This window comes from Netta rufina, assembly GCF_964035555.1.
Source record: "Netta rufina genome assembly, chromosome: Z".
Classification (NCBI taxonomy): Eukaryota; Metazoa; Chordata; class Aves; order Anseriformes; family Anatidae; genus Netta; species Netta rufina.
The window spans coordinates 40,357,000-40,378,242 of NC_140126.1; the positions used below are offsets into that span (position 1 = coordinate 40,357,000).

The 21,243-nt window shown below is 42.8% G+C and overlaps 1 protein-coding gene across 1 annotated transcript in view; it reads left to right on the forward strand.

Annotated features, from left to right (window-relative positions):
* The first annotated feature begins 3,900 nt into the window (after positions 1-3,900).
* DAPK1 (death associated protein kinase 1) overlaps positions 3,901-21,243 on the forward strand; it is an 89,185-nt gene continuing 71,842 nt past the window's right edge. Inside the window, exon 1 of the mRNA XM_084304719.1 lies at positions 3,901-4,022. Within this exon, the coding sequence (XP_084160845.1) occupies positions 3,961-4,022 (62 nt within the window). The 5' untranslated portion in view covers positions 3,901-3,960. The remainder of the gene's footprint in view (positions 4,023-21,243) is intronic.

A 21,243-nucleotide genomic window follows, 5' to 3' on the forward strand; every position in this document is an offset into this window, starting at 1 on the left:
TCCAGCCTGCCAAATTTATACTGTACCACTTATATGAGTTTAGTTACAGTGCTAAAGGTATTGCCTCGTGAAACTACAGATCTTGCCTTTGATGTCAGCAGCCTGGTTTGTTTATTTATTTATTTATTATTATTTTTAATAGAATCATAGAATCATTAATGTTGGAAAAGACCTCCAAAATCATCTGGTCCAACCATTCCCCTACCATCAATGTCACCCACTAAACCATGTCACTAACTACCACATTCAACCTTTCTTTGAACACCCACAGGGAAGGTGACTCCACCACCTCCCTGGGCAACCTGTTCCAATGCCTAACTTTCTGAGAAAAAAAAAATTCTTCTAATTTACAACCTGAGAAATTTTCCTTTATGCTGTGACATAAAAATGAATTGATGGACTCAGTCTACTTTCTGAGGGACACGAAGCCCAATTACAGAAGTCACTGGCATAGCTGGAAATCCTTTTGTGGCAGAAATGTTTCAGGTTTACCAGAGCTGAGAGGCTCTTTAATGCTAATGTTCAACCTTCCATTCCCGTGTCATCCCTGGTGTTACAGATGGATGCAGAATAGCAGCTTGCAGGGGCTGTAGGTAGTATGCTTTGTGAAAAATGAAATTAGCCTCGGAAAACCTATGAATCCGCAGAGAACATCACTTACCACCCAGGAAATTGCTTTTATAGTTATGTCAGAAATAAATGATGATCTCTTAGAAAGAAAACAATATGCAAAAGAAACAATAGCCCACCTAAGTAATTTGTATTTTTTTACTGTAATTAGTGTCTTACATTATTAAGAAAGACATCTTACCTGGATGATAGAAACAGACCAGGCTCTAATCTTGAAAACATTTATCATACAGCAATACACTTAATATGCTCCCTGATCTGTAGAAATGTTGAAATGGGTGCATAGATTCAGTTCAAAAGTGGCTGAAAGGTGCTATAAATCACTTGACCTGCAGAAATATTACAGCTTTCACTTCACCAAACACTGCTTGGAGATAGGGATGCTTTCTACAAGTTTGAATTCTTTGTAATATTTATTGAGAGAAAGAACACTTGTTCTTCTACACCACAAAATATATGTGAACCATTGACATATTAAGCTGGCAGACACAATCGAGTCCTTCGAAAACACATTTATGGTTATTAGTCTTGCACCTGATCCTCATTCACACTGAAGTAACCGTACTGAAATCAGTATTACTCCTGATTTACAGCACAGTATGCAAGGAGTTACTTTGTTACTTCTGTTATGTTACAATAAACAAAAAATATACATTAACTTGAAATCACAGAACCATGAAATCAAGGAGGTTTTGTTATTAAGTTTATTGGGGTTGGATTTCATCCAGCGTGCTATTTAACCTGAAAGCATAAACTGCTTTCACAATCGCTTAATTACTTTTGTCAGCAATTTAAAATTATTTTTTTCCCATTTAGTACATATGCAGTCCAATACCTGCCTCAAGGAAGTTCATCAGCATTTTGAAAGTACAGCAACTGGGCTGGCTTTCCACCTGGATGAAGGGTTCCAAGACTGCAAGACGAGTCCCACCAGGAGCACACATGCTCTTTCAAAGTGGTCTGCACCAAGCACAACCTGTTGAGTATTTCTCTAAAGAAACAGGAATGTGGTGTATTGCATTACATGAAAACATACCCTTTTGTGCCTATGCCTACCACAGCACAAGCCTGCTGCCCTGGCCGTCCTTACTTGTGTGGAGCATGCCTCCTCCTGACACACAACATGGTGACTTGTGCTGTTCCTGCCACAGCTGGACTCAAACTCAACTCTCTTTCCATAGCTGAGAGACCTGAACAGAGAAACAAAATTCAGGGATCACAGACCTAGAAGGGCAGGCAACAGGAGTAAGATATAGTTGTTAAACGAAAGGAAGAAGATAAACATTGCAAGTAATTCATATTTTTTTTCTGTTCATTATGTGCATCTTGGTAGTTATCTCAGGAAGAGTGTATTGATCCCAATGCATGCTTGCTTGAATCAATACTGAAATTTCAATTGCTTCAACTGAAGCAATTGAACTGTGTATTTGAGTAGTGCTTGTACTGAAGAATACATACAAGCTACCACGGATGTTACTCTTGTGTTACTCTTGTACGAACCCACAACCATCACAAAAAACTCCCAGAAGGGAAACACATGAAGGTCAATTGCCAAAAAATTCAGGGGCTGGCTCCAGTGATTCTCCTCATTTTGATCAGGGGAAGAATCTCTGAAGCCAACGTGAACTCCTGAACCATCACCAATTACTTGTTAAAAACCTTGAGCTGTGTTAAAAACGCAGCAGCCTCAAGTGTGTGAGTCATGACTTTGAAAACCTATTAGAGATAAATACATGGAAGATGGGTTAAGGCGAGGCAGAGCATCCTACTCCTGCACGTCTGGCAGTAAGTGAAGTAGCAGGGGCACACGGTTCTGGCTGTTCCTCCGCTGGAGAAGTCACCACGCTGCTGATTCTGAGGACAGCTTTATGTAACTTTGCACCCAGCGATGTGCTGAACCGCGCTCCCTTCATTTTACAGCTGGCATCAGTGGAGTCACAGGAAGTTTTAATGCTCGGCCAAGGTCAGGCTGTGATTCACTCTGAAAATTTCAGAACTCCTGGACCTCTTGTCCTGTACTTGGAGAAGGCCGGGCTCTCTCAAGTGCTAAATCGAGAAAGCGTAAAAAAAAAAAAAAAAAAGTATGAACTTTTCTTCACCTTCGATGAGCAATGCTCTGCAGGAGTGAGCTCGGAGTTCAGATGGGAGTTAAAAGCCGCTCAGCAGCCCAGCATCACACGCTGAGTGTGAACTGAGGGGAAAAATGAGCAAGTGTATATATTATTATGTATGTGTGTGTGTGTGTACATGCAAGTGTGTATATTATATATGTGTGTGTGAGTACATGCGAGTGTGTATATTATATATACGTGTACGTGTGTACATGCGAGTGTATATTGTGTATATTATATATAGTGTGCATGTACATGCGAGTGTGTATTATATATATGTGTGTGTACATGCGTGTCTATTATATATACACGTGTGTGTACATGCAAGTGTATATGATATATACGTGTGTGTGTACATACGAGTGTGTATATTATATATGTGTGTGCATGTGTACATGCGAGTGTGTATATTACATATACGTGTACGTGTGCACATGCAAGTGTGTATATTACATGTGTGTGTGTACATGCGAGTGTGTATATTATGTATATGTGTACATGTGTGTACATGCAAGTGTGTATATGTGTGTGTACGTGTGCATATTATATATACGTGTACATGTGTGTACATGCAAGGGTATATTACATATACGTGTGTGCGTGTACATGTGAGTGTGTATACTATATGTACATGTGCGTGTGTACATGCGAGCGTGTATATTACATATACGTGTGTGTGTGTGTGTGTACACGAAGGAGCACACCCAGGCTCCCGCTCGGCCCAGGACTGAGGCAGCCCCACCGCCCAGCCGCACACCCGAGGGGCTGCGGCCTCGTAAAATGGCGGCGCCCCCTCGGGTCGGCTCCGCCGCGCCGCGCTGCGCTCCGCGCCGGGCCGGGCCGGGCCGCGCGGGGGAGCGGCGTGGGGCGGGGCGGCGGCGCCTCGCCATTGGCCGGGCGGCGGCGCCCTTGTGCGGTGCCTGCGAGGGGCGGCACCGGGACCGGCACCGGCACCGGCAGCGGCAGCGGGGCCGGGGGAGCGAGGTGAGGGGGCGCTGCCGCCGGGGAGGGGAGGGGAGTGGAGGAGAGGGGGGGGGTCCCGCGGCTGCGTGCGGGGGAAGGGGCGGGGGCGGCGCGGCCGGGGGCGGGCGGGCGTTCAGCCGTTCACCTCCGCGGTCGTCCGCAGGGCGCTCCGGGGCTCCGGGGATGAGGACGCGGAGCAGAGGCTGAGGCTGGCGGCGTGCGGGCGGGCGGCTGCGTGGCCGTGTGGCCGGGCACCATGACGGTGTTCAGGCAGGAGAACCTGGAGGAGCACTACGAGACCGGCGAGGACCTGGGCAGGTGGGTGCGGGCCGGGGGCAAGTTCGCCGGGGGCTCGCGGCGGGGCCACCCCCCAAAATAATAATAATAATAATAATAATAATAATAATAATAATAATAATAATAATGGGTAAATTGTGCGGTGCTGCTTTCTGCTGTGTGTGCATCCGGAGCGAGAGGCTGTGCTGGGCACCTTGCGTTCATTCAGCGGGTATGGACCTTCCCGTACCGAACGCCAAATTGCAGGTGTGTGGGCTGAATGTGCTATTTAGGCTCTCAAAATTCATCGTTCCCCACCCTTTTTTTTTTTTTTTTTTTTTTGGCAATATCGTGTTAAGTGTTCCAGAATCTGGTTTGAGCTTTCTGTAGTAATACAGCTGCCACTATGTGGTTACAGGCACTGATACGTGATTTACCATAAAATAAAGGCAGAATTGCAAATTGCCATTTATTTCCTTAAGGCTCCTCACAGGGAAGACAATGTCAGCCTGCTAGTCAGGAAAGTGCCAAGGTTTATGTAACCTCTCCTCTATTTATTTTAAAGAGCAAGTGCCAGCACCGTGCTGGGTCCCCTGGACCCGTGTGTGAAGCCGAACCATTTCCCTAAGGACAATCGCACAGGCAGCGTTTAAAGGTTCTTCCACACAGCCACGCCGGGGAAATAGCACGCTGGCTCCAGAACATAGCTCTGAAGATGAGGAATTTCATTTCTGACACACAGGGAAGCGCAAGCACAGAATGATGGTACATGGTTCGAAACAAACAAACAAACAAACAAAAAAAAACACTGAGGTTGTTTGTCTTATTCATTTTAACTATATAACCTTGGCATGCAGTCTAAACCTATATATACATTTAAAGAACTTAAATTAATTAGTTACATGCTAGTCTTGTGTTGTTTTTTTTCCTTGAAAAATGTAAACATAACTAAGAACTTGATCCATTTCTGTTGGCTGCTGTGAGAAAATACCTATGGACAATAAAAACACAACAAGGTGGCGGGGTTTTGCTTTAAAATAAAAGGGCCAAAGAATACACTTCATAATCATTTTGAGAAGGACAGATTATTTCACTGCAAGTTGTTGCCATGAAATCAAAAGTGTAAGCAAATCTCAGTGTAGTCGTTGAGTGGCTTAGTTCAGTGGTGCTTTTAACTTATTTTTGAACTTAGGTTTCTCTGGCTACTTGAAATACTCTTGTAAATCCCATTGCTTTCCATTCCTCCATTCCCCCTTAGGTTTCTCACCTTTACATTTGCATATAAATGTACTTGCAAATGTCGAGCCTGAGGCTTAGAACTCAGGAAGCAAGTGAATATTAAAAACACCTTTGACTTTAAAATTTCTTGGGTTTATTTGAGAACCTGAATCTTGATTTAAGGCTTCAGCTAAGCTGTGATGAGAGGTTCCATTTTGCTAAATCAACCTATTTTCTACCCTTATAGTGGATGAATTCCTTTGTTTCCTTGTACTTAGCATCAGTCATGGAACAAACAAGGTGAATAAATGAACAGATAAGAGTTTTTTTTTTTCACCAAAGTGTATTTGCATGAATGGATCCTGAAGTTCCTAGGACAACCTGCCTTTTGAGAAAGCTCAGGGAAGATGCAATTACTTTGAAATTTTAATCTTCACTGTTTTCCTTTGTAAAATATTTATATATCTGTATTACCTTATGATACCTCTGGCAGTAATTAGAATAAAAAGTAGCTTTCCTATTCTAGCAACAGTCACTTGAAGAAAATAAATGGATTGTGTAAAGTAAATTTCTCAGTGAAACTAGTAAAGAAGGTTTAAAAATTGCTTACACAAAACCTGGAGATGTTTGAAACCAGGAGAATGGACAATGAGCTGAAAAAAAGTGCACTTTCTCGTTTTATGATATTTCACAGCACTGTTGCAGAAGAAGTAACAAACTGTAAAAATCTTTTGCCAAAGTGTTTTGAGATTTTTTCCATTCTTTGGTTTGTTTTGATGTATTCCTGTGGAAGATAAGAAAAAAGGTATTACGAATGCTTGTAGGATCACTCTTTTTGGTCTTACCTGTACGTGATTTGTTCCAACACACTTCTGCTGTTGGGGTAGGTTTACCTCTTGTGTCATCTTAAGCTTTTTGTACCAAAAGTCTCATCACTTAGGGATCAAATGTCATCTTTAGGATGAAACATATATGGAGACTGTGCTCTTAATTGTTGTGCATGTTGCATTATGTACTTTTTGTTTTGCGTCTGACAAATTTAGTGAAACGTATCACTGCATTGTTCAGGTGTGCACTTTAATTACAGATGTGTTAACTAACCATCTAACCATGGCATTTCAAAGGGTGATGGAGATTCTGTTCCTGCTGGGGTAGAGATTATCACGAAACAGCAACAAATTTACAAAAGCTGTTTCATTCATTTTAATTCTTTCTGCAGTTGCGAGCTGTGTGACTGTGCATTTTAAATACCCTGCTGCAGTGCCTTTACTTCAGTTTGCCCAAAAGACAGGAATTAAAGTTCATCAGCATTTAAAAACCTCACCATGGTGAGCACAAAAAACCTTGAAACCAGATCAAACTAATGAAAATGATTTTTTTTAACCCTTCTGTGATTGGCCTTACCTGGGAGTTGTTACAGTACCATGAGAAAAGATGTATTGCTAAATTATAGGAAGAGGTACCCAGGTGAGTGATTTAGTTCATGGTCTTAAACACCACCACCAGTCCCCCCCCCCCTTTTTTTTTTTTCCTTTAAACTTTCAAGTATTTTCTAAAAGAGCTGCAGATAGCTGAAGTAATATTTTGCAATTGAAGAATGGTATTTGCATTGCACTGTGGCTTGCTGTTTATTAATAGGAGATCCCTCCTATTAAATAATGCAAAAAACAGGAAGAGCTATCTAGCAGTTTTGAACTCTTGAGTTTGTTTGGACCTGTTGTACTCACTAGGGATACACTTTCCACTGTTGTTGAATTAAAAACTATGATGGGTGTTAGCAGTTCTGGAAGTCAATCTGTTTCTGTTTGGTAGCTCACTGAGCTGAAAAGTTACCAGGGTTAGCTTATGGCTTTTTACTCTTATCTAAGGTGTCTGTCTAATCTCTTTATCAGTTGCAACGGAAAATGCACAGGGTAAGATGCTGAAGGTGCTGACGAGAAAACAGGCAGTTGTGCAAATGCATACTTACAGTCTGAAAAATGTTCCTTTACCTTTGAATCTCTGGTTAGGAGAGAAATCTTTTTTTCTGGGTTGTGTGAGATCTGATTTCTGTAGTAAGCAGTGAATACGTAGGCTGAATATATATATATATGTATGTATGTATTTTTGGTTATTCATCCATCAGTTTTCAGAAATGCTGCTCCTTAGAACTGCAAAGGCAGTCCCTCATCTATCATACACCATAAGTGTAGCTGCGTCGCACTGTGTTGGGAGGAAAGGAAAAACATGGGACAAAGAAATGCTTGGATGACAGCTAGAATTTGACCTTCGTGGTGCTTTTCAGGCTTGAGAGCCCAAAGTAGTCGTACTAAGAAGCTGATGTGCAAAAATGGTGTGCGTATTGTCAAGTTCCATTACAAGATGTACAGCATGTGCAGTTCCTTTGAGGTGATATTTCCCTTCAGAATGTCGAAATTAAAAACCCTTGGCAACTGTCTTTTCAATAATGTTGTGGTGTAACATTTTTTCCATTTATTTATCAGATTACAAAGTCCTACAAAGGGCTGGGGGGGGAGGGGGAAGCAGCAATGGAGAGGGTGGCCTGGTGTGGCTGAAAGTGCTATACCTTGGGTCAAAAATTTAACTGCGCCACATGGAAATTCCCAATTTCTCTTTTGTTGCATAGTCTTACTGTAACCACAACTCAGCGTGCTCATTAAAAAGGCATTTATTAACCTTCATTTTTGTACAGAGGCAAAATGGCCAAATGCTGAAGACGTGTATGGTGAAAACCACAGTAGCGCTGTTTCCTGAGTCCCTCACATAGGCTCTGCAATAAATAATGCAAGCGTGGAATTCACAGCTTCTGTAACTACACGCATGCAATTTGCAGCAGTACGTGGTGACTAATTGCTGTGAACCGAGTGGGTGGTAGGAGGCTTTCAGGGGCAAGGACCTGGGCAGGAACCCTGAGCGCGTTGGCCACAGAGCCACTACTCGAGTGTGGGAAACCTGGGGTGGTTGGCTGGCTGAGCTGCTCCTCTGGAGACCCAAAAGTGGTGTTTGGGTTACAGCAAAGAGCCCTTTTCAGCACTGTCTGTGAATCACAGCGATGCTGTACCAGCCTGGTCAGCTCTCAGAGGAGCACCTGATAATTCTGTGCTTGCCTTGAAGACACCAAGCAAAGCCAGTCCCAACCCTGCTACTTGTTTGGGTTCTGGGGGGAATCTTTTTTCTTTTTTTATTTTTATTTTTGGAATGTATAATAAACTGAAAGCTGCTGGCATAGCCTGCATTAGACTGCCGCCACACAGTACCACCGGTGACAGCTATTGTCTTTTAACATGTGCAGAAGCGTTCCTGCGTGAAAAGCACAAGGTGCAGTTACTTTTTTGGTATAACTGCTTGGTTCTTCTTAGTCTATTTCTCTGTGTGGAGGAGAAAAATGTCTGGTTTGTAGGCCTTTTAAAACTGTGTGTAGTAAGAAGATGGCTTGCTGATTATTATGCCTTCATTTTAAATGCATAAACCCTTGTAAATTTAAACCCATCAGGAAGTAGGTGAAGAACCTTGGTCTTTGATTTCTCCTCTAGCTAGGCTTGGTGAGGTACAGTTGGCCCCAGCACTGCTGTGCTAGGCGTGTGCTTAAACTTTCATCATTTCTTTCAGGGCTTTGCTGGTTTGTCCCTTTTGATGGATTTTTTTCTTCCTTCCCTATTATCTGCCTTTACAGATGTTCAGGCGTGTCGCTTCCTCCGCTAGAACTGTGTGTGCTGTGCAGAGCTGGGCGCGTTTGGCTGAGGAAGAGAGGCTGAGGCTGCGTTTTCACCAGAGCAGTGCGCCAGGCTCGGGCTGTGCTGGCGGTGGCTGAAAGGAGCAGTATCACTTTCTCTGTCGCGTGTTTCTGCATGTTCCTTTGATGCGGTGATGCTGTAAAAGATGGGGAAAAAAAACACCTTATCTAATTTATGGCAGCAGTTCATGCTCAGATCAGGTGAAAGCCCTGTGAAATCTCAGCCCACAAGGCCATGCGATTGCCTCTATAAATCCTTCCTCGAGTTAAATACATAGGAAGGACAGAGATAAAGAGCTGTGGTACAAAGGCAGAAGAACATAAGCTGGTGACCAGGAAGCAGAGCTGTAAATAAGGAGAGCGATGGGGACTACTGGAGTCGTGGAGTAACCGTGCCAAACAGTTGTTAAAATGGGTAACACATTCAAAGGCATATCAGTTTTAAGAGGAAATTACATATTTCCTGTTAGAACCACAGCTGGTCCTAATGACCAGGTGTCCTTCTGTTTTTGACTGGCTTCATTAGTTCTGCAGTGAACCCACGCGACTTGTTGGCACAGCTTTATATTAAGGAGGAAAAAATGTCAGTTAAAGTCAGTGGTTTACTAGTTTCTATTTCCTGGGTGAGAGTGGCTTGCACAGGAGTCCTTTCTCAACTGAGACTGCTGTCTCGAGCTGCGTTTTGACCCTGCTGCAGGAAAATAGATGTCCAAAAAACCTGAAAAGCGTTCATAGCAGCGTAGTAGATTTTACTTAACCACCACTGGCTTATGGCAGAGCTAGATGGAAGCTGAAAGAAGGGTGGACAAAGAAAGCACAGGTCTAAAGATCCTGAAGCCCCGAATATTTCATTGTGTATCTTCATAATAAAATACATATTGGAGTAACATAAATAGCGTGAAACTTGGTGGAACAGGGCACAAAAGCCTGTGCCAAGGAGTCTAATAATAAATTTTGCTCTGCAATTGCAGCACATGGGGCTGCTACAGCAAGAGTGGAGCCGGAATGTGTCAATCAGCTGCTGGGTGACATTCCTGTCATTTTTAGCGCAGTTAGGAAAAAAATCTCCTATCAGATGGATGTAGGAGCCCGTATCGATCCATTTAATTGTGCAGTATGTGGCTGCGTCCTCCTTCACACGGTGCTCTGCTGTTCTGATCACTGTGCTTCAAAGAGATTGTTCTATTTTAAAGTGAAGAAGAAATGCTAGGATGCTGAAGCTGTGGGAAGAAGACTTTTTTGAGAGCAGACTGAAGACTTTGGTATGTTTAGCCTTGCACCACGAGGCTTGGAAGGGTGTGATTTTTATTTATTCTTTCAGTATGCTGGAAGAATGAGAAGTGACGAAACTTCTGAAAGTTTTCAGTTATATTTCCATTTAAAATATTCACAGGTAAATGAAGCAGGCTGGAAATTCAAGGGCTGCTGGCCCCCAGGAGAGTGATCTTCGGGTTTTTTCTTTGAAACAAAGCTAAAAGAAGAAGGAACCTGAATTGTTTGAAGATTGAACTTTGTTAAATTAACGGAAGGTGTAGCATGGCACTGTGCTGGGGAAGGAGGTGGCTGATAAAAATTTGGTCATTGTGCGTATCTTAAGTGAGTTTAAAATCTCTGTTTCAAAGTCTATAGGCATATTATAGTTGACACTGAGGATGTTGACCTACTGTATTTAAAGTGTGTTGGCATTTTGCTTACTTTTGTCGTAGCAGACATTGATGTCAGGGAGAATGACTTGTCACAGGCGCTTTTCACCCAGAACGGTTCACACACTTTAGGATTGCTGTAAAGTGCCACGCTGCTTTATGGTGTGTTTTGCAATCCACGCAATGGTCTGCAGCATTATGCTGTTTTTTGATGTTTTCATCCCTTTTTCCTTATTCCTTCCTGATTACATAACCAGATGTGGCAGATAACAACTGCTGCTTGAGGATGCACGACTGCTGAGGAGGAAGCATTGCTGCGCAGTTGCCCAGACCACGTGCACACAATTTCTACCACGAGCACGGGCCTTGCAGGGCAGTGGTATGCTGCTTTCGAGGAGAGCAGTTCTCTGCCAGAATCGTCTGCCCGCAGATGCGAGGCTGTTTGTTTGGTGGGATGCTTGGAGCACGTTGCCTGTACTTAAGTGAAAGAAAACTAGCTCTTACTGGGTGATCGCAGACGTGGGCGGGTATATCCACAGCTTGGAAGAGTTTGCAGTCAGTGTAAATTATAACTGTGCTTACAACCTGATTGACAGGTATAGTTTTACTGAATTCATTGCTGAACTATTTGAGGGAATGAGCTATTGGAAAGGGGGAAAAAAACTCTGCTGTGGGTAGAGTCGTGAAGTCTGCACATTTCTTGCTTCAACCGAATGCTCGGTCTGCCTTTAACTGGAGTGGTATAGTATAAATACTTGATTTCCACAGTATCTTTATTAGAGAGCAATTAATGTTGTTAATAAGTCTTTGCCAGTTACCCAAGGAAGCCCTTCGTTCTGTCTGGTGCGTGAATTGTCCCTTTCCTCAGTTTTATCTTAAATATAAGTAGCCCCTTGCTAAGGTTTGGGGTGCGGGGTAGTGTGCATCCCTGGAGGTGCTCAGTGAGGGTGCTTTGCTCATGAACATGCTTGTGGGGCTGGGGGTCAGCAGAGCCTTTTTACTGCAGGTCACAGTCTGATGAAACTGTGGTATTTTGAAGGTGCTGCTTTTAGAGGGGAGAGAATAAAGGGTGTTCATTTTCTGGAGTCCGTGGTGACATTAACAGACCTGTGATTACAGGGAAGTGTGATAGTGCTTTTCTTGTATTCTTTGTCTGCTGAAATTTGTAGCCTCGCTGACTTTTGCAGGGCTGTCTGCAGCTTAAGAGGATTGGACTTGATTGCTGAGGTGGTCCCTTGCAGTCCGGTGTTTCTAAATGAGAAGAAGAAAGCCAGCACTTAAAACTTGAGATTGTGAGATGCTGCGCTCGGTGGGGCACACGCCCTCACACAGCACTTGCTTTGCTTGGCTATGTAGGTGTCACTCGGTGCAGCTAACGCGTACGTTACTTGATCACATTGTATTTTGTTCTGGCATGGTTTACAGCTTAATTATTTTGCCTAGTTTAATGGAGACTTGGAGGTGTGGAGTTTTTTCCCTTTATCCACAGAGGGGAGTAGCGTGGTGGGTATTTCATTTGGGCCTAGCAAGTTCTTGGCCAAGAAGCCAGCACTTCCAGTAGGGCCATCAACAAAGCTGGCAGCTTATTACTCCCTAACAAAACCAAGTACGTGGGAGTCGTGGTTGGAAGTAAATTTTACCTTTCTTTTGACACCTTTCTTTCACCGTGCTGACTGATTCCTTTATCAGGACATTCGGCTCCTATTTCATGTAACAAAGACAATAAATGGGCATTTCTCGGATCACATCTGCACCTTGTCTCCCACCTTGGTTGTTCTCTATTCTGCAGGCATAGGCTTTAAGCACTTTGGTATGGGAGCTAGGATGTTTTTGGTATGTTATGTTCCTGGCAGTATTTCCCTAACTGCGTGAGCTGGGCCATCTGCGCAGAATTGCTGTTGATTCCCTGGGAAAGGAAGGCACGTCAGGGAACAGCTTAGTCCCTTATGTCTCCGTTTTTCTCATCGCTTTCTGTTTGAAAGGGCCTTCTGATGCTATTTACTAAGCACTCCTGCCTGGAAGAAGGATCGCTTTTCCCGCTTTTGTTGCTGGTTACAACACGAACTGGGGAACAAACCCTTCCAGACCGCATCTTACAGAGCCGGTCCATTTCTGGCCCCTTTTGTCCCCGCAGAAAGAAGCCTTTATGTTACAGGTGGCTCGTGGTCAGTCAGTGCTGGCGGCAGGCCACGGAGGATGAGCATCCCTGTCCCCATCCTGGTGCATCGGGCGGCCCTGTGGAAGCGCTGTGCAAGGCCTGGCTGCTGATTAGCCCTGCTAACGAGGGCCCCGGCTGCACGCCCGAGCGTGGTTTCCCCTTGTGGCAGCTGTAGGGCCGCCAGACAAGCCTGCCTTAGCGCCAGGGTCAGAGGGGGCAATTTGCAGTATATATTTTTTTCCGAATGCTCTAAATTCCTAAGTGCTGCAGCTCGTCTGTGAGAGTGAGCAGATGTAAATAAAGACTAAAGAGCTGGGGAAGCAGACAATTACTGGGCTGTAAATAGCAGCTCGTAAAACTGTAATGTATACGGACAGTTACTAAGGCACTTGGTATGAGGCTTGGGTATGCAGCACAGACCATGCTTTGTTTGCAGTTTCAGCAGTGCCAGGGTTTGGTGTCTTCCTAAAAGCTCGCTTCAGTCAAGGATAAGCAATATGTTCACCACTGTGGATCCTCTTGAAACACATCAATGAACGATGTGTTCATCGATTGTGCTGCTTGGTGAGTTTCTTGTATATCTAGCGAACATAAAATTAATAACTGCAGTGGGAGGACATGTGGGAAAGGAATTCGCAGGTGGCTTTGTGCTGTTTCACACATCCCTGAATTAGAAATAATGAAGAAATAAGCGTTAGAAACAAAAACTTGAGAAAGGTCGAGTTAAATTAACTTGGCTGTGGTGTTAAAGATGAGCTTTGGGCAGTGGCCAATTGCTGGCTGGCTCGAGGTTAGTGTCTGAGGGTCTCTAACAAGTTGTATGACCAATTCGAGCAAGTGGACAGCTCATGGGGTTACAGGGAAAGTATATGTAGTAGAGAAAAAAGGGCAATAAAGGCCTTCTGTTCAACAGCCATCAGGAGTCTGTGTTTTGCATCCCTTCAAGGACAGTTTGTTTTTGTTTTTAGGTCTTTTTTTTTTCAAGCAAAAGCAGTTGTGACATCTTCTGTGGGGTATATAAGCTTGTGGTTCTGTGCTTTTTGTTGTTCTCTGGTAATGAAAGGTAAGTAAAATGTTGGGTCTTAAAGCAATTCTTCATGTTCAATAGTAAGTATTAAAATGTGAAATCCATACCATATCTGTAAACTGTGTCACTTTGGGGGAAAATAGATTGGTATGCAGTTTGGAGGTTTGCAGTCCGTCTTCACTTTTACTTGCAGTGGTTACTTTATTTCTAGCCAGTGTTCGTTGAGTGATCAACAACACCATGTCATTGTAGTAAATCTTTTTTACAAAGATAATGAAAAAACGTTTTCTTAAGTTAAGACCATTACCTAACAGGTGCTGCTATGCTGCAAGTGTCGCCTTGTGTTTGTGCTTTTGTGTTTGTGGCCATTCAGTGTAGATACCCTCCGGAGTCAAAATCTGCATAGATACGCTTTCTAGGGACACCGTATTACTGTTCATTAAGGTCATAAGTAATATGCCATAAAACAGGGAGGTTCAGAAACAGTGAAATAAAGGGAGGCTGCTCGTTGCCATGAAGGAGTGGGTGGTATAACTGAGGTCTGATAGGCATTATTGTTAGACCTTTCTTACCTGAGCGGTCGGACAAGCCCACACTTCAGACAAGCCTCAGAAGCCTTTGCTATAGAAGAAGCAAACCAGAAAACATAAACTTTTCTGTTTAAAAAATTGCATCAACAATATTCTTTGCTTAGCATCACCAAAATCGTGCTTCTGCTTGTATGCTTTAATGTGCACCACAGGACCATGGTTTAAGAATTCTTGAGCAACTTATGACTGAGCTCCTGTGTTTAATTCGTAGGCAGGTGTATTTCAGATGCATCCTTTCGCATTTAGCAAGGCTAATGGGACTTACTGTTAATTTCTGAGCTGGTTTAAAATTTCATGAAAAGACCAGTCCTAAAGAACAGTAGAAGCATTAAACTCTGGCATTAAGTACTGGCACATCATATTGTGTTCTTTATTTATATGGCTGTGTACTTAGGCATTGATCCTGTAAGCACTCGTACTTGCAAGCTCCTTTTTATTACTGTAAATGACAGTAAGCATAGCATTTTTATTATGATTATTTTTAAATCTCTGCATTTCTTTGCTTCTTCCCACCTTTTTTCTGGCTTTTTCATTTCCATCAGAGATGTAGCTATTACTTGAACTGTTTACAAGTGTGAGTACTCTGTTTTTTCATATGATAAGATCGTTTCTGAAAAGGCTTTAGCAGATGTACATATATTCAGACCAAATGGATTCCAGCTAGCTCCAGCACAAGCATCGTTATTATGAAATGGCTGGCATCCAGCTGGCTTGGAAGTTGTGCAGCCATACATATTCCCCCAGCTTATACAGTAGATACTGGTGCATCTAGGCATGGACTTAGTGCTTTAAACCACGGTATCTATGAGTAGACTTATAGCTGAAGCATTTTCTCGAGTCCTTGCTTGAGCATCTAAGCTATAAGTCTACTCAAAAACAAAACCACGAGATGCCATACCTAGCTCTTCCCATTCTGGAGTGTGATACTCACTAAGTGAAGTGCTTAAGTTAAGGGACTTCACATATGGCACCTCTTGGTTTTGTTTTTACCACCTTCAAGCTTTAAAAGAATGATAAAGACAGTGTGATAAATGTGCTTGTGCTTACAAAGGCATATCCATCAACTTGATTTATTTTTTTTTCCATGATAATGTTGCAACTGCTCTTCCTGCCTGTGCAACAATTGAATCAGAGAGCAGAAAAACTGCATCAGGGCATTTTCTCAGCCTCTTATATGAAGTTTCAGTGATATCAATAACTTGCATTACTTGTCTCGTCTGCAGGCACAGTGGCAAGCACGCATGTCTGGTGTAACCCAGATTGTATGAGTGAAGGCTGGATAGGTAACATGAAAAAGACAACGTAGTTGAATTGTTTATGTGCACACAGGAAGTACAGAAGGTTTTGTCTGTGCCTGTGTGGTGTATGCCTCGCACACACCTAACTGTAAAAAGCAGGAAAGAGTTCAGTCTTCAAATGGCTACTTTCAGATTTCAGTAGTTCGGTGAGCTTCTTAGCAATCAGTAACCTTTTCAGTACCCCTTTGTTCTGTATCTGCAGTAATTTATGAGTTTCCAACGGGACAGAAGCATCAGACCTTCAGTAATGCTTCTAGCTCTTTCAGTGCACCTTCCCTTCCAAACATCTGCTGCCAGCACAGACCAAGAGTACTTTATTCATTCACATTTGCATTCCAAAACCCAAATGTGAATAGAAAAAAAAAAAATCTGACATCAGAATTTCTGCTCATGGAAGGGAATCTGTTTTAAATACCAACATCACAGAACTCCACAACACCATGCAATATCTCTTTGTTCTGTTGAATAACAACAACAAAAATGTACTTATTTACCTGCCTACTAAGCCACTTTAATCCATTGACAAAAGTATAATTTAGAATGATCAAGGCAGCCCTTGTGAACAGATTGATGTAAAGGAGTTTCTTTTTGTTTCTTTGTGTAGCTCGGACCTTGGAAAACACTTTCTCTATTTGTACACAGATGCCAGTTTTTCAGTGCCAAGAATGTTCCTTTTATGCACTAAAAAGTTCTAGCAACAGTGCAACTCCTCTTTCTAGCAAGGGCTTTGTGAGTGCTTGAGAGTTAAAATAAATCTTTCTGCTCCTTTTCTACCTAATTTCCTCCCTAACGCGCTTTCTTTCCTTGACTTTCAGCTGCATTAAACTAATTTTAAAGAGCATGGCTTGACCTAATTGCTTAGTAGAGTATGATCATGGAGAAATCCCATATATTGTCCACCAACCCCGTGGTCATAATTTCTTTAAAGTCATGTGCTCTTTTGAAAGAATAAGACCACATTGATGGGAGGGCTGTGTGCTGGAGCTGTCTGCGGAGGATTTAGCAGCTGCAAGATCTCGCTTTTCTTTTTCCCTCATTGTCTGAAACGCCATTGACGGTGCCACCTTTTCTGCTTGAAAACCCTTATCCTTCATGCTGCAAGGCACTTCAAAAAGAGACAGAAACCCTTGAATTGGCACCCGATTGTATCGTGAATCTCTGCTTTCCTTTCCCACCCAAATGAAAAATACCTGGGTGTGAGTTCCTGCGTGATCTTCCTTAGACTTAGGTGTGAGCGTTGTGTGAAATTGGAAACGGGTGTTTTTCTGGTCTGGAGAGCAGCTGAGCGACGTTAAAATCCACGTTAATAAGCAACATTTTGTGTCAGGTGCGAAATTTTTGAGGACTGCTAGTGGCCTGAAAAGTACCGTACAAGGAATAATCATCTGTGTTTCCTAGCTGTGCTCAGATTCATTAGCTGAATTCATTGTGAGGTATTCATTTTTATCTTTTCCTGGAGGACCGGTTGTGCAGCTGCAGGAGACTTCTGTGTCTTTGTGCACCTTCTGCTGACGTTTAGGCTCTTCTGTGGTAGCACTGGGTAGTATCTTGGTGCTGTCATCATGCCCCCATGTCTGAGGGGAGAAGGAAAGCTGTCACTTTCAGCTGAAAATAGGAACGCAAAATAAGTTGCTGTTACTTGGTATTTTTTGTGTTATTTCTAGCATTAGCTGTCCCTCTTTAAATTCTTTTTTTTTTTTTTGTAATTTAAATATATATATTAAGAAAATAATGTCACTGCTTACCCTTTCATGCCACTTGCACTGCATGCTGTGTGATATAAAGGGCAACTCATGAAATAAACATAATTCCTTCTGTGCAGTTCAGTTGATCTGTTATTGATACAGGGCAGTTTTACGGCCCAAGGTCTTCCACCACACACCCATCAGTCCTCCTTTTCCCACCTTTGGGGGAAAGGTGGGAAAACTACACTTTCTCTACTACATAATGTCAGTGGAAGCTGTGGGGGCTCAACATCTTTGAGAGGCATGGCCAAAAACAAAGGGGCTGCAGTATCACAAATCAGAGTTATTTGTAGCCAAGGCATTTGGCCATACAGTGCGTATCTTGCAGGAGCACTGGTGAGAGTGTGAAGCAACTACCTGAGAGGAGAAGTGTGACCAAAGGTGTTGCTCAGCTTTGTTACTGGAGTAATTGTTTCTTTTCTTTGTTGTTTTTTTTTTTTTTTTGGCGTGGATGCTCTCCTAGTAGAATCCAAAATCTGTTCTTGAAACTTGCATCTGCACCTTCCATTTGCTAGCTTAAGCCAACATTAATAAAGAACCAAAAATTTAAAGTATGTTGTTCATTTGAAATAAAATGTGCCTAAATACACTGAAGTCTTTATATTTCTATAAAGTCCTGTCTTATGTGGTATCCCAAACAGGCTTACCCAGCCAATAACGCCAGGTGGAGGTAAATGAGGATTTATATGTGAGGGAACTTGGTTGCTTTTATCTTAAAAACAAGGGTGGAGTGGGAGAGGAATGAGACTTTGCGTGCCTGTTTGTGTGGATGTACAGGATGTACGGTATTTGGTTTTCTGTGCACGTGTTTTCTTCCATTTTTACACTTCACACAGACTGTAATCAGCATGTTTTGAGAGGTCCTGTGTTTAGTCAGCTGCGTAAAAAGATCTAATAATGAAGTCCTTTTCCTTCACCCAATTCTTGTGTTCGTTTTCTGGAGTTAAGAAGTTTTAAAAGCGTTTTAAGCTGTCTCATTAAAACACGCCATTTTTAATCCCACCAAGCAATGTTGTTTTTAACAGTATTCTTTCGACAGCGTGTTTTAATACATTCTCAAGGATGACAAGCTGCACTGATCTAGAGAAGTGGCATCTCGTTGAAACAGTTCCCTGGCTACAGTCAGAGCTGAACCACTCTCTGGAAAAATGCAAGGTTTGCAACGTGATGCTTCTTGAGGTGAGAATGGAGCCCGTCCCTTGGGTGGGCGCCTGTCAGAAGCACCAGGCGGCCTTACGCTGGGGCGAGGGCAGGTCGGCGAAGTGCCCGTGGCCATGCCTTTGCCTCGGGAGAACTGGCAGAACAAAGCAGAGTTCCCATGTCCCTTGGTTGCACAGAGAGTTATCTGTAGCTTCATTCAGCTCACTTATCTACCCAGTCTTCTCCTGTCTCTTTCTTCTCCCTTGCATCGAGGCTCGGTTGTTTCTATATGCCTTCAAAAACAACACACCACTGCCATATGGCCTGGCTTTGGGTGTTTGTTGTGTCTGTTTACATCTGCTTTTTGTCCTTTCCACTTTACCAGCTCTTCAGCCTCAACAGGGTACTCGCTTCCTGCTGCCTGTTGTATTTCTTTTTTTCCTCGAATTTATCTCTGTGTCAAAATGCACCATGCTGTTCTTAATAACTGAAGAACTGGCCAGCAGCTGAAAATTTTCAGGATGTTCACAGTTAAGAAAGGCTGAAAATAGTGTAAGCCTTGGTCTAAAGGCATCTTCTTCCTTTATGTGATGTGCTCTTAGCCTTTGCCCAACACCCTGACTGTGCCATCTGCCTCAAAGATGCATTCTGTGACAACAAGCTCAGCTTGATACTTTGTGAATCGGCAGAAATTTTGTTTTTATTTGTGCAGTCAGACCTGCTTTCACTGGAAGTTACAGGAACACTGTGACCGCTCTCTGAAGCGAGGTCACAGAACAACAGTGAAGGTGGGATCACTACTGTCAGAAGATGTCTTCCAGTCAGTTATTACATTGGTCTTAATTAACATCGCTAATCTTTAATATTTATATTGCTTATGCAAATTAACTGTGAAGGACAGTTTAATTTCTCTAACTTAAGTTAATGAAGCTTTATTAACTTCATATAGTTATTAACTAGACTTAATTTCTATTCTGAAGACGGTGTGACTGCTGTCTTTTTACATCTGGTTAGATAGGGTAGGAAGATGTTGAAAAAAGTATTGCTGCAAATCTTCTCACTTTCAAGTGCTTTTAAGATGCCTTACTGGGTGTTCTCTCCCATCTGCAGTAGCTATGTTGTTTTTAAGCTCTCTTTTAGGTGTTTATGATGTGCAGTTTTCTGCATTTTAGTTTCGAGGAGGTTATTCTAAACCTGCATGAAGAGCTCTTTTAGTGATAGGACTATGACATGACCTTTTGATCTGCTCGTAATGAAGAAACAGTTCAATTAATCTCTTCTTTTTTCTTTGGAGACACCAAAGTCAGTCCTGTGTACAACCTCACTGTCATCAATACAAACCTCCTAGTTCTCAAGCAACCGAACTGCACACCAGTACCTGTCCAGGATGGAAAGACCAAGTGGTAAAGGAGTATATGGCAAATAGTTATGTTTTTCTACTGCATTTTAGATTACAAGGACAGTTTTTTGGTTTTTGACCATTTTGCTCGCTTGACAGAGCCTCTGCTGCAATCGTAGTATAGACCTCCTGTTTGTTTTTAGTGGATTTTCACTGTAGATTGCCAGCAGTGAAACGTTTGGTCATAGCTTTGCACTTTTTAACAGGTGATTCGGTGCTACTGCTGGCAAGCTAGTATATTGAGGTGTTAATCTTTTCAACTCTGTCCTCTCTACTTCATGATTCAGGGTGGGAATAACCTACAGGGAAAAATTTCTGACCTTTTCTCCCTAACTGTCCTATTTAAAATCAAATCTGATGCTTTGAGAATAGTATCCCGAGTATAGTGAAGTAGCGAGAATTTTACTCAGTTTTGTTTCTTTACTTGATGGTAATTGGCTCTCTGTAGCTGGGAGAACGACACCATGGAAAAGACTGGGATTTTTTACTGAGCCCCACGTAAGTGGCACTAAATTTCTCCTTGGTTACACCACGTTGCATGACATCTTGGCTCTCAGTAGAGCAACTTACAGGAATTGAAACCTCAGAAAGTTGTGGTGAATAGCTACTTGTAGCTGAGAAGCCAAAAACGAGCAAGCAAACAACAACAAAAAAAAACAGGTTCTCATGTGACATCCCCAAAAATGCATTTCCTCTGTGATTTCTTTGGCTAATGCTGGGGATGGGTACGTGGCTGGCCAAGAAGAAGACTTAAGATAGAGCTTAAGCTAACACAAATGAAATCTGAGGGAGCAGAAAACGAGAATGCCCTAAGTGTTGCCAAACAACCTGTTCTTGCTTAAAGGAAAGTAATATAAATTAAGCTTAAAACAATCTCACCTATTTGTGCTCCAGTCTGCCTAGTCTTCCAAGCCAGGGTGCAGGATACAGGGCACCATGGGCTTGAAAAATCTCACCCCATTGCCATTTGGTCCTGGGACATGCAGTAGCACTTTTCCTCCATGACTTGTGTGAACATTTTTTTGTTTGTTTGTTCTTAAACTGAGTCATTCAGCACTCACAGCTAGAAGTAAATTCTGACTGTGAGATCGGTTGGGGAAGAGGTGTGAGAACAGGAAAAGTGGCTGATAGTACAGGCGGGTAGGTGAGGGTGTGCACAGGCTTTGCCAACCCGGTTGCACTTGGAGACAGGAGGTGTTTCAGGGGAGGGCTGTCCTGCAGTGCCTTACGCTGCAGCTGTGCTGGCAATCCAGCTCAGCTCAGCAAGCCTCTGTGTAATCTGTGTGATATTAATGTGAATCGGTTTAAATGA